The 17,491-nt window shown below is 39.4% G+C and overlaps 2 protein-coding genes across 2 annotated transcripts; one reads left to right on the top strand and one right to left on the bottom strand.

The window, feature by feature from the left end:
* Positions 1 to 3,355: 3,355 nt before the first annotated feature.
* LOC116894046 (olfactory receptor 52M1-like) lies at positions 3,356 to 4,315 on the top strand. Its single transcript, XM_032895767.1, has one exon. The coding sequence runs from the start codon at positions 3,356 to 3,358 to the stop codon at positions 4,313 to 4,315; it is 960 nt and encodes a 319-aa protein (XP_032751658.1).
* Positions 4,316 to 11,821: 7,506 nt separating this feature from the next.
* On the bottom strand, positions 11,822 to 12,766 carry LOC116894045 (olfactory receptor 52K1). Its single transcript, XM_032895765.1, has one exon. The coding sequence runs from the start codon at positions 12,764 to 12,766 to the stop codon at positions 11,822 to 11,824; it is 945 nt and encodes a 314-aa protein (XP_032751656.1).
* Between the last annotated feature and the right edge of the window lie 4,725 nt (positions 12,767 to 17,491).

Raw genomic sequence — 17,491 nt, 5'->3', positions numbered from 1 at the left:
CTATTCAGCAGCTAGGAATCCTAAGCCTAGGATTAGTAACAAGTAGTTACTATTTAGACATACCCTGAAGTTGAGTAAATGACAGGATGACAGAGATGAAGAAATGCTCATATCACAGACCAGGAAACAAAATAAAAAACAAACAAAACAAACACAATTCGCCAAAATTTGTACAACAGCGAAAATAGAGTTAGGAAATGAACCTGTGTGTCTTGCTTCTAATCGCCGCTTATGTCAGCAGCACCTCTCTCCGAAGCCTCAGACCGTCAGACCGTCTCTCCCCGGGCTTGCAGGCTTGTCACCACTGTGCAGGTAAAAATGTGATCTCTGTAGAAGCAGAAAATATTGGTATGCAATGCTCTAGATCAAGTGAGGTAATTTAGTTGCCACAACCTAGTTAAGACTGAAGCTTATGATGACAGTTGTAAGTGTGATGGGAACATAAGGTGGGTATTTTTTTTGGCATTCTTTATCCTAGCCTAACACTCAATTAGTTTTTGAAATAGGTCAGACACAAATCAAAGACAGAGACTACAGCTAAGACCATAGCTGGACGCAGAGTCTTTTGCAACAAGTAGTTACTATTTAGACATACCCTGAAGTTAAGTAAATGAGCTCCTCTCTGCTTTGATACATTATACATTCAAAGTACACATCAACAGAGTCCCGGTTTTAAAATTCTGTGCTAAGCACTGCCTTAAATCTTGATCCATCTGACCTATTCCCACACTTTCAAAAGATCCTCTGAGATGTAACAAGCACAGAGAAATGTTTTCTATCCATGAAATGTGAACACTTCACAGTCTGCTGCTCATCTTGAGTTTCAGGGGGAGGCATCTGCTGTCATATTAAAGCCCCATCTTCTTTCCCATACATCTTTCCCTTGCAGTAAACATTTTTCCTGTTTTGCATATGGAAAAGGAGACTTCACATAAATTTCTAAGAGTACAATAAAGTTCTGGGGTGACAAATCTGATGTGTAAGTAATTCAGCAGCGCCCTGAGCAGCCTCCTACAGCTGCCTTCCCCTTACTAACTGATTGATCTAAGACGATTGTACATTTATTTGACCCCCGAGGAAGCAACTTTACATGTCAACACTCATTTACATATTCAAATATCCAAATCAAAGATTTAAAATAAAAAAATGTTGCAAGCTATTTTAAGATTTACAGAATGTGAATTTAAGGTTCTACTCTCCATCTGTACATTAAATGTCTAACCATTGAATAAACAAATGAGCTCTTAAAATGAGCTGTGTATCAAAGTCTAAGGCAGTGGCCTCACAGGCTACATAGGGACTTAGTCCTACTTGGTATAGAAATGAAATAGCTAGCCCTATTTTACACAAAAACTAAAATAAATGTATGTGGGCTTTTTTGAGACAATTTGGAAGTTTGTAAGGGTCCAATGAAACACACACACACACACACACACACACACACACACACACACCATGGTATAGATTAAAGATGTCACTGAGAGCTTTGGAAAGGATGGACCGAAAATAGCCTTAAAGGATGGGAGAATATACCTAGGGGAAGCAAAAGTAATGAAGAAACTTCCCAGACAGAACAGCGTGTGAAGAAAGTCATTGTGCACACATGGATGTGGTGAAAACTCACTAACAAATACCTGAGGAGGAAAGGGCATCAGTGCTGCTCTTGGACTGAACAATGAGGATGTAAATAAAGACTTTTAGCAGATGCATCTGAAAGCCAAAAAGCAGACAAGACCTGTATAATCTGGTTCTTTGGTGCCCAAGAGACCAAGGACTCTGACGTAAGGAACATGTCCGTTATCCCTTTAGTTCATTCTCATTACTCTCTAGTAGCAGATGGTACAAAGCCTTAAGAAAATTTACTCTAAGGAAAATCACAAGTGGTGCCCAATACTTGCCAGGAAAAATTACTAACAGTAGTCTTTCCCTAGAGTAACCATTCTCAAGAAGTTGTGTCTGTTCTTCATTCTGTTTAAGCATAAAATCTAGCAACCTGAAATGTGAGATATTTTTCTGAATGAGTCTAGGTCCCATGTCATTGTGTGTGTGTGTGTGTGTGTGTGTGTGTGTGTGTGTGTGACAGTCAGAGGACAACTCCATTACCCATCGTCACCTTCCACCTTCCCACAGAAGTTCTGGGATTACATTACTGTGCCTGGTTTACATACTGTGCCTGGACAGTCTACTGTGCCTGGTTTACAACTGTGTGCTAGGACAGCTGTGTGCCTGTGCCTGGTTTATCGTCACCTTCCACCTTCCCACAGAAGTTCTGGGATTACAGCTGTGTGCCTGGTTTACTGTGCCTGGTTTATAGCTTTGTGCTACTGTGCCTGGTTTACAGCTGTGTGCTACTGTGCCTGATTTGCATAGGCTCTGGAGATTTAAGTCCTTCAGTGTGTATAACTGCTTTACTCGTTAACCCATTTTTACCACTATGTCAAATCATAATAATTCTATCCCACTAATTTATTTTCCTAATAAGACTGTTTCCTTCTGTTTTTATCAGACTTTGATAATTTGTAACTTTATTTTTAAAGCAGACTATACACATGTAGAAGAATTTATATTCCATACTTGTGGTAGAAATTTAAAAGTACCCATAATCCCGTCTACGTAAAAATCAACAGGTTGAAAAGCACAACGAAAATCTTTCCAGACACTTTCAACTTATGGATATAATTCTACATGTCACACATTTTAATAATAATAAATTATAGTTTATTATGCCTCCTAGTAACCCCTTCAATTATTATATGATATAAACATTATACAAGTAAATCCACAGTTAGTATAATTCTAGATCAGTAAATGTATAAATTAAAATTTAAGCAATGTTTTATTTACTTTGACACATAGCTCCAACTTTTCATCCAAACAAAAATTTAAAATAGCTAATTATTATACATTATTGATACCAAAGTTACTGATTGGTGATAAGAAAAGCATAGACAGTTATAGATTAAACCTATCATTTATTATTTACATTTAACTATTACCTGGAAACCATTTCTGTATTTCCTTTGTTTTTTAGGAAAAGTTACCCCAAAATAAACCTCCTTGATCAAGGGAATGTATAATATTGGGTGTTTCTATACCACGTTTTGAAAGGCCAACTTTAGAAGCCATGACCACACCTGTTTCTGTGTTTAGCAATGATGTCATCATAAATAATTCTTATAAATTAAGTACCATAGTGACCTTTCAAGTTGATGTTTGAAATTCTTCTTCGTTATAGGTGCCGCAAGTTATCAAGAATGAAAATGAAGGTCTATTGTAGCACTGTCAGGGGCACTGTCTCTCACAGGAGTGGAAACCTAATATTACGAGTGCCCCTGCATACCTCATCCCCCCAAGCATGCTCATTTCTAACAATGCCTGCTCAGTACCCAGCTCTTTCTGGCTCACCGGCATCCCAGGACTGCAGTCTCTGCACATGTGGCTCTCCATCCCCTTTAGCTCCATGTACCTGGTGGCTGTGGTGGGGAACATCACCATCTTGGCAGTGGTTAAGACAGAGCGCAGCCTGCACCAGCCCATGTATTTCTTCCTGTGTATGTTGGCTGTTATTGACTTGGTCCTATCAACTTCCACAATGCCCAAACTATTGGCCATCTTCTGGTTTGGTGCCTGCAGAATTGGTCTAGATGCTTGCTTGATTCAGATGTTCTTTGTCCACTGCTTTGCTACCGTTGAGTCGGGCATCTTTCTTGCCATGGCTTTTGACCGCTATGTGGCCATCTGTGACCCACTACACCATACATCAGTACTTACCCATGCAGTGGTGGGACGCTTGGGGCTGGCTGCACTGCTCCGAGGAGTGTTTTACATTGGACCTCTTCCACTCCTCATTCGCCTGAGGCTGCCCCTTTATCGGACCCACGTCATTGCCCACTCATACTGCGAGCACATGGCTGTGGTCACTTTGGCATGTGGTGACACAAGAGCCAATAATTTATATGGAATGGGGATTGGCTTCCTGGTATTAATCCTCGACTCCGTAGCTATAACTGCATCTTACGTGATGATTTTCAGGGCTGTGTTGGGATTGTCCACCTCTGATGCCAGGTTTAAAACTTTAGGGACATGCGGCTCTCACATCTGTGCCATCCTTGTCTTCTATATTCCTATTGCTGTTTCGTCTCTCACCCATCGCTTTGGCCGCCATGTGCCTTCCCATATCCATATTCTTTTGGCCAACTTTTATCTCCTCATCCCACCCATCCTCAACCCAATTGTCTATGCTGTGCGTACCAAACAGATCCGAGAGAGACTTTTACATATTATTAAGTCCGGAGCTCAACACAGGGACATGTAAATATTCAGTGCCAATAGGAAGGAAGCCCATAGTAGTTCTGGGTCCTACTTAAACTGTAAGGATAGGACCCAAAAAGCAGCCCTTAAGTCTATTCTGTTCGAGCATCTGTTAGATCCTGAAGTGGAGAAGGGAGATCAGATCATAGGTTCCTGCACTGTAGCCCCAGCCCCTTGCCTATTTAGTTTGTGCAGTTAAGTGTGACAGGCATATATCCAGGAGACCTGAGGTCCTTTCTATCCTTTACTTTGGTGGCATCATATGCCCAGTTTTTCTATGACAAGTGTAATCAAGCATAATTCTAAAAAGTAGAATTCTATTCCAAAGCCTCCTTAAACACAACTCAAAACTTTGTTGGAACTGTTCAGACATGTGTTACATAGGTAAATGTTTTAAATTCTCCTGAATTGCCCCTGTTGAAGTGATACTTATTAACAATGGAGACAACACGCATATGAGCAATTTAAAATCTCTTAGAATAAGATTTTACCATCTACAGGAGTTAAAGTCATTAAACCAAGCCATTCTTCCATTTAAACAGAAAAGATGGACGTGGAGTATACCACACCCCCTAGAGCCAAATGAGGGGTACAGAGGAGAAGGAACCAGTATAGATTCTGTTTCAGAGGCTCTAAGAAAACACATGTGAGGGGCAGCAGCTTCTGAGGTAGCAAGTGGTAAAGGAAAGGAGGTTACCATGGGATTGACATCAAGAGGGTTAAGTAATAAAGGGTCAAAGGTGAACGTAATAGATGGAGACCTTGCAGTGGATAAACCTTAAAAATCTTCCAGGTCATTTTTGGGGAATTCTTCTTGCTACTTTTTGCTATGTGACTTAACCTTTTTGCTGACTGCAAAGGTTTGCTTACGGATTGCAAAAGTTCCATAAAGAGACTTGTTCAAAGAACTTACATGAAAATTTTAGTAATGCATTTGGAAAAGGCAATCGCTCCTGACATAGTGCTTCAGAATCATGGTTCTGTCCAGGTTGTTCTATTTTTTTTTTAATTCTAAGTCATTTGATTCAAGTTCATGAGTCATGATGAGTTTTTAAAAGGCCAAAATGGGTGATCTTAGGTTAAAAAGATATCACTTTAGTATTTTGAAAAATATATTCAAGAAAACAAATGGTCAAGTCATAACTGGAATGATGTTTGTTGAATGTTCAAAAATAAAATAAGTGAGAAACTTGGAATAGCACAAGTCTCCAATGTTTAATGTAAACCTCTAACTAGGCCCTAATTTGATTGCATCTATCAATCCCTAAACCAAGATTGGCTCGATAACATTTATTAATTTTTCACCATTGTCTCAGCAAAGGGTATTTGTTCTCCCATTCTACCATGGTCCCTGATTCCAGTGCCAAACTTGAATCAAATTATTGTGAAAATATAAGGGTATATATATAATAATATATTTTTTATTTAGTATTAAAAGTAGTTTTGTGTACTGGCTTTTATCTGAAAAGACACTTGAAGAAAATACACATTTAACTTCTCAAAGCTGGAAATCTGTTTTAGATATTAGGCTGGCTCAGGTATAGGCGATGATAAAGGACTGTAACACTCGAACCCTGTAGAATGAATGCTGGGGGGAAATTTTGACATAGTTCCACTATTATAATGCCTAAATTCCACTTATCCCTTGTAATTGTGCAAATGGGAAGTTTGGACTTTTGAAATACAGCTTTATACTAAGAACTTTATGGCAGAATAGCTGCAGATAATCCAACGCTAGGCATTTCTCCCCAGATAATCTGTTGAATCTCCCATAGGCCAGACCTGTCTTTATCATCATGTGGATCTAAATGGCTGGGGATAAAGAATAAAAGTGGCTACATCTTTGCTCTGGCTTGATCAGATGCCCTCCTTCTGAGAGGGCCCACCACACTTAATAGTGTAGCCTTAGTGCTATTCAAACATTTTGTCTTCCTGTCATCCGTGGTCCTAGCTGTACTGTTTGTAGTCAAGGGGTTTGTTTCACCAGAATAGAAGGGAATGAGCACTGAGGAACTCTATGGAGATGTGACTAACTGGGGAATATCTTAATCCAACCAATGGTTGCTCCTCCTCACGCAACTATCTTTCTTTCCATAACCAGCACTCTGGAACATAACAGAAGATTACCATAACTTTTTGGGGCTGGATAGGAAACAGCTGAAGGAGGAAACATTGATGTGGTATTTGTGTAGGGTCACGTGACAGGAATGTCTTAACAACTTTGGCTGTGGAATCATAACAGGCAGAAATTGACACTGAATAATAGTATGTCAAACTTTGAGCATATAATTAAACCCCAGCCCCTCTTCTTGTGAATGAAAATAGTGGTGATCATTATGGGTTTATTGTAAGGATGAAGTATGATAGTATAAAATATTTGTGTGCAGCCCAGCACACAAATTATAAAAGTCATCTTGTCTCCTAAATAGTCTGTGTTGTACATTGAAAGGCCCCAGAGACAGAATATGCAATGAGGCACAAAGTACAGGAACAGTTGCTGTAAACTGGTAAAAAAAAAATCCTAATCAGGGCCGAGACAATGGCTCAGGCAGTTAATAATGGCTGCTCTCCCAGAGGATAGAATTCAATTCCTAGCACCCACATGGTAGCTTAACATAATTCCACTCTCAAGAGATCCATGCTCTTTTCTGGTCTCCATAGGTACTGCATGCACATAGTGACATCACATGTAACACAGGCAAACATGCAGGCCAAACACCCAAATACAGGAAATAAATAATATATTGTCATCTATCACCTCTGCTTCTTACAATCCTTGTACCTCCTCTTCCTCATAGTTCCCTGAGTCGTTGGAGGGGGCTAGTTAATGAAGACATTCCACTTAGAACTGAGTGCTTCAAAGTTTCTGTACACTTTGTCATTGTGGGGGAAAAAAATCTCAGAAAAGAAAAGTTAACTGAAGCTATGGGGTGTTCACAAAAAGGGGCCTACCATGGCTACCCTCCAAAAGACCCAACAAGCAGCTGAAAGAGTCAGATGCAGATATGTACACCCAACCAACGAACAGAAAAGCTGGAGGAAACTAAGGAGGAGGGCAACCCTGCAGGAGGACCAGCAGTCTCAATTAACCTGGACCCCTGAGATCTCTTAGACGCTGGATCACCAACCAGCATACACCAGCTGAGATGAGACCTCCAACACATATACAGCAGAGGACTCCCGGGTATTGGTTCAGTCAGAGAAGATGCACCTAACCCTCAAGAGACTGAAGGCCCCATGAAGTTTAGAGGTCGGGTTGGGTGGTTGGGGTTGGGACATCCTTGTGGAGAGTGGGGGGCAGTATAGGAGGTGGGGGAGGACATATGGAATGTGGAACCCTGGGGGGTGGACCGGAAGGGGAATAAAAATCTGGAGTATAAAAATAATAAATAAACAAACAAACAAACAAACCATTTTAAGTGAAAAAAAGAATTTCTTAATGAAAGCTCTCATAGGTATAGAAAGTACTGACTTTTTTTCTATCCAGAAAGTCATATAAACAAAGCCAGCTTTATTCTGTTCCCTTTGGCTTCCCAGTACAACCTCATGACTATTTGGGTCTTCTCATCTAAGATGATGCTTGCCTAACTAGTCTTGTGATGGCAAAAGGCTAAATCTCTCTCACCATTTTCCTGTGTAACAGATATGCACACCTGATTGTACAAAAACATAGCCTCAGGGTCTCTGGAGTTCAGAGTCAAATTATAATGAAAGCAAGTTACAGAAAGTAGCCATTTACAATCAAACCTAAGCAACTTTAATTCTCTTAAACAATTTTAATTTATAATTCAGTACATTACAGGCCTCAAAGGTTCTCCTGATTGTTTTGTAAGTGGCCTCTTCCTTGTGTTAAATTTAAAACTTCAGGAGGCGATGGAGTGGACTTTTACAAAATTACCATCAGGCAGTCATGGAAGAGGAGTGCCTCTCCTTCCAGGTTCTCCACTGGCCTGCTCCACCTTGTGCTCTAATGAACAGCACTCCTTCACATTATGACCTGTAGAACCAGACCTAGGAGACTGATATTATTCATCCATCAGATAAAGGACAATAGTGTCCCTGCAGGAACCTGGCAGAAACTGCCTGCTGTATACCCTCCTGTTGACCTCTCCATCCTGACTGCAGGACTCAGTGCAAAACCAGTCAGCATCATTGTTCTTGCTCTCTCAGTCAACCACTTTGTCTATAGAGTCCCAGGGAAGAAGTGCTAACAATGCAAAGTCCTGTGCCCCTAGGAACCTTGGCAGTTCAGTCTGACAGAAAGGTTCATGGTCCCAATAAATATCTCTCCTACCAGGCACTACCAGGTCTTGGTGTTTAACCTAATGAAGCCTAAAGAAAACCTTACTTTCTGCCTCAAATCATTCTAAAACTCTGTTCTGTGTATCTTGGTCAAGACTTTGGATTTTAAAAGCTAAGAATTCAGTATCGTTGTTCATTGGTCTAATTGATAACTTCCCGTTTAACATTAGGATAAGTCTGAGCTTTCAGTTTAGCACCAACATAAGGGGTAAAAAGCAGAAGGGGAGGGAAAGAATAGGAGAGGGGAAGGGAGGGGAGGACAGGAGAGGAGATGAGGGGAGGAGATGAAGGGAGGACAGGGGAGATGAGGGGAGGGAAGGGAAAGGAGGGGAGGGGAGGGGAGGGAAGGGAAGGGAAGAGAAGGGAAGGGAAGGGAAAGGGAAGGGAAGGAAAGGAAAGGAAAGGAAAGGAAAGGAAAGGAAAGGAAAGGAAAGGAAAAGAAAGGAAAAAGAAAGGGAAGAGCCTTTCATAAAAATAGCTTCCAGGTTAGTTCTAAATAAACAATAATTCTTGGGCATCACACTATGGTCCAGTGACTCCTGTGTAAAAGTCAGTGTTTTATTTAAACAAGATCATCTTTGTTCAGAGTTCTAGTCTTCTTACCTTTTGCCCTAAATCCTATAGTCATGAAATAATATCAGTCATGTGACATTTTAGCTCTTCTTCCCAAGAATACATTCTGATTTCTTGGTTTGTCACAGGGAATTGCAGCTTGTCATAAAATTGTTATCACATCTCAAAATTGTCGACACTCAACTAAGGACTAGAATAGGCTAACTTAATTGATAGAATAAACATTTATAATAAAAGCAAAAAGACTTCTAATGTTATATAGAGAGAATCATTATGTAGGTATTAATGAGAAGAGTAACCTTGGTCCATAGCATTGATTGCTCAATTATATTTCAGATGGAGATTGCCATGCTTGAGCATATCTGAGAACTAGGACATGAGTCAAATTTGAAGTAAAGATACATTCAAGTTATGAGGCTCATGAAAATATATATTATATAATAGGAATATCAAAAAATGATATACATGGAGCTGGAAAGATAGCTTAGCATTTAAGAACACTTGTTGTTCTTGCAGATAACCAGAGTTTAGTTCCCAATACAAACATCAGAAGTTCATCACCTTCTTCTGGCCTCCATGGGCACCTGCATTATGCACCATACATACAGACAAGCACACACACACACACACCACACAAACACACACACACACCATTTTTTAAATTTAATCACATAATATGCCAACAATGAAGATTCCAGTTTTGAGTTCATGATTTCACAGAAAAACCTCTTTCATTGGGTCACAGTGTGGCTAAAGCTCTGTATTTTCCCATCAAAACAAAAAAGGCTAGGGAAGGACTGAGGATAGGAGGCTTATGACCATTACACAAATACAAGAAAATTACATGGAAATTATGTATATTAACCAAATGTAATAATGACACTTTGGATAATTTATGTATGCTAGCTATGAGTCATCAGGAGCCCAAGAAGCTGTCAGTAAATCTTCAACAATACAACAGCACAAATCCTTCATAGTCCCGATATCTCTTTTACCTGGACTGCCACAGTACATTGATGACTTAGAAATGGCCAAATGATACAATATAGACTAACAAGCAAAGAAGATAATCATCAGACTACATTTTAGCAAACACATTAAAAAACCAAAATTCTTTAGATATAATTTTGTGTAAATTTTTATTTAGAATGTACCTACTTAGTAATTTTCTAACCTTTAAAACATGCAACTGATAATGTTTCATTTTAGTAAATACATTAGAAATATCAAATTTTTTGAATACCGCTTTGTATAACATTTTGTTTAGGATGTATCTACATACTGTTTTTCTATCCTACACAACATACAATTGATAATGTTTCACCTCTGATTGGTGAGCGAATAGCCTGAATTTGGGGGTTTTTTGAAGATGTCAAGATGATACTAGAGTACATACAAGTTTGATGGTGGTTCATACCCATAATCCTAACAGCCAAGAAACTACTAAAGACTTGCCATGACTAGGAATTCCAGGCCAAGCAAGGCAGTGAAGGTGATGATAGTGCACGCCTTTGATCCAAACACACAGGAAGCAAGTGCGGGTGGAGCTCTGAGTTCAAGTCATCCTGGTCTACAGACTGAGTTCCAAGACAGCCAAGATATACAGAGAAACTCTGCCTCAAAAAAATAAGAAGAAAGAAAGAAAGAAAGAAAGAAAGAAAGAAAGAAAGAAAGAAAGAAAGGAAGGAAGGAAGGAAGGAAGGAAGGAAGGAAGAAAGAAAGGAAGGAAGGAGGAAAGAGAGAGCGATATCCAGGTCAGACTTGTCCCCAAAAATAAAATAATATAAAAAAAAACCAATAAGAATAGATAATTTTAATAAACAGAACATTCTATAATGTTTATTTTTCAAAGAGTCATATCAAGGAATTTAAACAGATAATAATTCAGGTTACTAAGACTTCCTTATGGGGGCCGGGATTTAGCTCAAGCGGTAGATGTACCTCAAGGCCCTGGGTTCGGGTCCCCAGCTCAGAAAAAAAAAGAAAAAAAAAAAAAAAAAAAAAAAAAAAAAGACTTCCTTATGATGCTAAGGAAATTATTTTCCCTTTGGATTCAGATAATATCAGATTCCATTAAATAATCTCAATTTGTCAAAGCTACAGTTGGCTTCGGTTCTTCCAGATAAGCAAAAGAATACAAAGATCTGCTACAGCTGGGAGGGGCACAAAAGCATAATCCAAGCCAATCTGTGGTTTTTGAAGACTGAGGTCACAAGACTCTTGTCCTGTTTTCTTGGAGTTTTCTCACTCAGAAGTCTCCCCACCTGTCTTCATTCTTGGATCATGTTCCAACACTCATTCATACTCTGTATGAAATAATCAGCAACATCTCACTTGTATGAACCGGTCTTATCTAGTATACCTACCATCTTTCATGTGAATAACAGTATTTACTATGAAGGTTTCATTGTCTTTCCATTGTGCAATTCCCCTTTGAAAATGGGTTTCTCTGGTTCCTGCTACAGACCTTATCTAATCTGACTTATGGTACAGATCAGTGAATAACTGGATGCCAAGGAGTTCTCAAGTGATGAATTGCCAACTGAGATTGTGCAGTTATCCTAAAGGTTTCCCTCTCTATCCAACATGCCATCTACTCACTACTGGGCCGATGGGTAGAAAAAGATCTAACCATCTACACATCCTTTCTACGGAACAGACTGAGCACATGATCACGAATCTGCCTGGTCTTGACACCATAGATAATAGGATTAATCATAGGTGGGAAAAGAAGATAGAAAATTGCAAGGAGTATGTGGACATGGGGAGCAGCCCGGCGAGCCACACGATGCATGACTGAGGAGATGACTACAGGTGTGTAGGTGGACAGAATGGCACCTATATGAGACACGCATGTCCCAAAGGCCTTGTAGCGAGCCTCCTGGGAGGCAAGCTGGAGAACAGCACGAAGGATGAAGATGTAAGACAGGATAACAAAGAGCAGGTCCAGCACCACAATAAACATGGCCACAGCAATGCCATAGATGTTGTTGAAGCGTGTGTCCCCACATGCCAGCCTCACCACGGCCATGTGTTCACAGTAGCAGTGGGCGATCATCACACCGCGACAGTAGTGGAAACGTCTGAGCAGAAAGGGGAGTGGAGTCATTAATGTCACAGCCCGAGTCACAGCAGCCAGGCCAATCTTGATGATGAGGGGCTTGGTCAGGATCGTGGTGTAGTGCAGGGGCTTACAGATGGCAACATAACGGTCAAAGGCCATGGCCAAGAGCACTGCTGACTCCATGATGGAGAAAGAATGGAGAAAGAACATCTGGATAAGGCAGGCATGGAAACTGATCTCTTGGTTTCTGAGCCAAAAAATAGCAAGCATTTTGGGCAGTGTTGTAGAAGAAAGGACCAGATCTATGGTTGCCAACATAGCCAGAAAGCGGTACATAGGCTCATGAAGGGCTGAGTCTGCCTGGATAATGAAGAGAAGGGTGCAGTTGCCCAACAGAGCCAAGATATAGGCAAAGCAGAAAGGAATGGAGATCCAGATATGCAGGTGTTCCAAACCAGGTATTCCTACCAACAAAAAGGCCACTGGATGGGTTTCGGTAACATTGATGGCTGACATGACTTCTGGAAATTCTCCTTGTTGGTTTTCAATTGGCCTTTCCCCTTCGGTGTGTATTTTCTATGAAATTCATGATACTAGAATTCTGCTATCCCAGCTGGGTGGCTTAGGTCCCATTCCCACTGTTACACCTTAAACAAAATAAGTTGATAGCTCTCATGGACATATAGGTATTCAATTCATGATTCATGCCTCAAGGAATTTTGACTCTGAATAAGAGAATATTAAATATCCATATAACTGACATCACATGGCAACCTTCATAAAGCGATGGCAAGGTGTGTTTGCTGTGTTCTTGATATGAGGAATACCTTTGGGTAGGGAAATAAAATATGTTAAAATTAGTTTACTTCTTTCTTAAGATTTATTTTGTGTTTTTAATCATACGTATGCATATATGTCTATGGGTATGTATACATGAGTGCAGATGCCCAAAAAGGCCAGAAGATGGCATCAGATCCTATGGACATGGAGTTGCAGAAGATTGTGAGCAGCCTGGTATGGGTGCTGAGACTTAGTCCACTACAAGAACAATGTATACTTTTTTTTTCCTTCTTCAACTGTTTTTAAAATTTTTTATTAGATATATTTCTTTTTTGATGACTATTTTCATGTTTTTGTTTTTTCCATCTTTATTAAATTGGGTATTTCTTATTTACATTTCAAATGTTACTTCCTTTCCCAGTTTCCAGGCCAACATTCCCCTAACTCCTCCCCCTCTCCTTCTCTATGCGTGTTCCCCTCCCCATCCACCCCCCCCCCGATTACTGCCCTCCCCACAACAATCCTGTTCACTGGAGGTCCAGCCTTGGCAGGATCAAGGGCTTCCCCTTCTACTGGTGCCCTTACTAGACTATTCATTGCTACCTATGAGGTTGGAGTCCAGGGTCAGTCCATGTATAGTCTTTGGGTAGTAGCTTAGTCCCTGGAAACTCTGGTTGGTTGGCATTGTTGTTCATATGGGATCTCAAGTCCCTACTCTTAACTGCTAAGCTATCTCTCCAGCACTTTGGTTTATATATTGAACACATATTTTTATACATTCTTGTCAAGCTAAATTCTCAAATGCAAAAGCCAAATTTCTGTCTCAAATCCGCCAACAAATAAGTCAAATAAACAGTCATTTCTAATGTCCCAATTAGTCACACAACATATTTTCCCTGAAAGATTACTTTAATACAGATCCTGCTAGCCATGTGTGGTTATTCAAAATAAAAGCTCATCAGTCAAACAAAAACACTCAAGTGCTCACTATCCATATATTGCTAGTAGCTGCCATATTGAACCATTCAGGTTAGAGTGTACCCATTATTGCAGAAGATTCTGTTAGAGAACTCTACTCTAGAATGCCCTCCAACCCCTTTCAACATTTCAAAATTCATCACTAACTCTAGCTCCTTGAAAAATGCAGGGTTTTTTCCCCTAGTTTCCTAATGACACTCATGGTAACTTCCTGTTCATCTCGCTGACAACATACAATCTAAAAATAGTTAGATTCAGTTTCAGCTCTCTCAAATACCCTTTGAATTTGAAACATTCGATTCTGGATTTCCATTGCATTCTTTAAATTGCTGTCATTAGGAGGACACATGACTTCCATGATGTGCCATTAGCCCCCGATCTGCTTCATTCCTCTCTAGCTATTGGCAACATTTATCTGAATTGACCATGAAAACTCACTCTCTGTTGGGCCCTGCTCTGTTACTGTTTCTCATCTCTCTGTCTTATTTCAGTACATGGTTTCTATCCTCCTCCAAAGAATTGAATTTCTTCATGTTTCAAGCCTCAACTCCATACAACTTCGTATTCAGATAAGTCGGCAACTATATACATAAATTGAGTGATATGTGTTCTCCCTTCTTGGATTAAGGAAAAAAATCTGGCTAAAGTAAACTTGTTTCTTTAATAAAAAATTTAAAAGGCTTTAAAACAATAAAAACATAGTCACTAACACAATCATAGTGTGTAATTTTACTTTTTAAAAGCCAGGCATGGTGGCTTTAATGGTAATTTCAGTACTCTGGAAGGTGAGGTAGGAGGAACATAGGTTCAAAGTCAACTTGGTTTATATTGTCACACATTCTCTCTCAAGCTAAACAAACAAACAAATAAGAACATATAGATTCTTAAAACATATGAAGAAAAGAAACAAATGTTCTAAGAGAATTAACCCAGGACCTTGAACATACGAGACAACTACTCTCCTTCAGAGCTATATCCATTCTAGACACAGCGATTTTAAACGAAGAAGCCATAGTAGGTTCCATTGGAAAATGATTGTGAGCAATGAATCATAGATAAGAAAATACAGTAGTCGGGTTTCCTTAAAGACAGACCCTATTATTCCATGCAGGCAGTTTATATTAACCAATGAGCAAGACTGAAATGAAAGATTTCAATGAGATAAAGGAATTCAAAGATGCATCTCTGTGCTGGAGAATCTTGTCAAAGCTGTATCATCTACTAGTGAAGAGCTATGTACAAGGAACCTCAGGATTGCTCTCTGTAGACATTAAAGAGGGAATGTTGCTTTTAGAAACATTCTGCAGCATTGCCCCTTCTAAGTTTCTTTTGGTTTTTGTGTATTTTCCTACCACATTCATTGGCTTCCACTCACTTCCCCTAACACACAGCCAGGGATTTATCCAAAGAGCTTTGTCTTCTAGGCTCACAAAACACTGGAATCGCTGAGTAAAGCCGTGACTTTTTGATTTAGTTTCCAATGCAATGGCTAAAACAGAAAATATAAAGTGACAGGGTATGAGACAGGCATGAGAGATACAGGATGGATAGAATTATCCTTGATAGAAGAATATCTAAAAAACTAGCCAAAGGAAATGTCATTAGACATATATATGACCAATGTTCAAATATTGGCTGGGTAGATTGAAAATCATACAGGACTTTGTAGAACTTTGAGGGGAAAAAACTCATTTTTCTCAGACTTTGGCTTAACAGGGGAAAAAAAGACATATTTGAATTCCTAAAAATTCTTAAAAGTTTTCTCTGATATCTATGACATAGTTAATTTTGTTTAAAAAACAAAAGCACAGGGGCTGAAGAGATGCCTCAGTGGTTAAGAGCACTGACTGCTCTTCCAGAGGTTCTGAGTTCAATTCCCAACAATCACATGGTGGCTCACAACCATCTGTAATGGGATCTGCTGCCCTCTTCTGGTGTGTCTGAAGACAGCTACAGTGTACTAATACATAAAACAAATAAATCTTTAAAAAAGAAAACAGCACAAACATTTAGAGGTAAAAACATTGGAGACACTTATTAAAGCTACTTCAGCAGTCCAAAGAAAGGAAGTGTTTGGCTCAGAATCAAGATGGTCATGAGTTATGTAATTGGATTTGGGACTCATTCTCAAAGTGGTAGGGTGTGTTTTCAGCAGATTAAATATAGGCTTTGTCAGAAATTGAAGTTTGGCATAAGCAATCAGAAAGGAGGGGCTACAATATGTTGAAATAAGGAAGTTTTGGAGGAGTAGATGAAAATTTCGACTTTAAGCATGATGAGTTTGAAATGTCTCATCAGAAGTCTAAGGAAACATGTGATTAGTTTGAGTACGTGTCTTGAACTTGAAGGGGACACTTTGGTTATTGATAGAAACTTAGTGTCATTGGGAAACAGATAGTATCTGAAGACATGAGAGTAGTCAATACCAAACGTATACTGTGTTTCCACAGGAATAAGAAAAACTCTGGTACAAATCCCAATGTTTAGAACTGAGATTTAGGTCCAAAAAGAGACTGGGTGGGTAACTATTAAGACGGAAAGTAATTGGAATCTGTGTTGCTTTGACAGGCTAGTCAACACTGTATATTAATAAAGAAGAATTATCACTATGTAATAACATTATCAGCAAAGCAAATCATTTGAAAACTACATTGCTCTTATACTTAGAGATTCAGGAAACCGAATGAATGAATAAAGCAATGTTGACAGAATAGTACCATGCAGAGTCTGTTTTAAATGAGCTTGAGAAAAGGAGAATTTGACGTCTAACAAAGGTCTTCCTCATGTAAGCAATTTTTCTGTAGAAGACAAGAGTGGGTGGACATCAGATTCAGTGAGAAGTAAGGTCAAGAAGGGTTTGTGTTTGCTTGTTTCTAAAGAGAGAGTTCAGGGTGGAGGCAAATTTTGTCTTATTGATTTCCTAAATTCTCAGTGGGATCTGATTTACCTTTGCCCGCAAAGTAACACAGAAATGACACTTGACTAATAACCGACTCTCCAGATTTCATCAAGTGTACCTGTGGGCACCTCCTGCTTAAAATGGGGAGAAATTGTTTGGTCAGGTGCAGGTTACAGGGCCATGGTAAAAGAGAGCTTGAATTTCAAAGTAGAAAAATCTGAGAGTTTGTACAGTTATCCTGCCTTTTCAAAGAAAGTGAATTCTCTGTGTTCACTCTTAAATTCATTGCAATGTACTGCATCAATAAAGCCATTGGCTTTTCATATATTCAAAAATAAAGACAAAAATAAAAAGAGAAATGTGAGGGCTTGTGAGATGAGTCAGACAGAAGATGAATGAATGTACTTGCCACCAAGCTTGATGGCTTCGATGGCTCAATCCTTAGAACACAAATGATAGAAGGCAGAAACTAAAAGAGAAGGCAGGAGAGGACAAAGAAAGGGGCACATTTCTGTCTATGTGGTGACCTACCACCCATCCTTATACAAAGACAAAAACCTAACTTCATCTTCCAAGCACAGATT

This window comes from Rattus rattus, chromosome 2, assembly GCF_011064425.1.
Source record: "Rattus rattus isolate New Zealand chromosome 2, Rrattus_CSIRO_v1, whole genome shotgun sequence".
NCBI classification, from domain to species: Eukaryota; Metazoa; Chordata; class Mammalia; order Rodentia; family Muridae; genus Rattus; species Rattus rattus.
The sequence above is the reverse complement of the archived record's forward strand: the minus strand, read 5'-3'. Positions and strand labels throughout refer to the sequence as shown.

What these genes read in the sequence shown, in the direction of transcription:
- LOC116894045 (XM_032895765.1), bottom strand. Translation starts at nt 12,766, where the DNA reads ATGTCAGCCATCAATGTTACCGAAACCCATCCAGTGGCCTTTTTGTTG.
- LOC116894046 (XM_032895767.1), top strand. Translation starts at nt 3,356, where the DNA reads ATGCTCATTTCTAACAATGCCTGCTCAGTACCCAGCTCTTTCTGGCTC.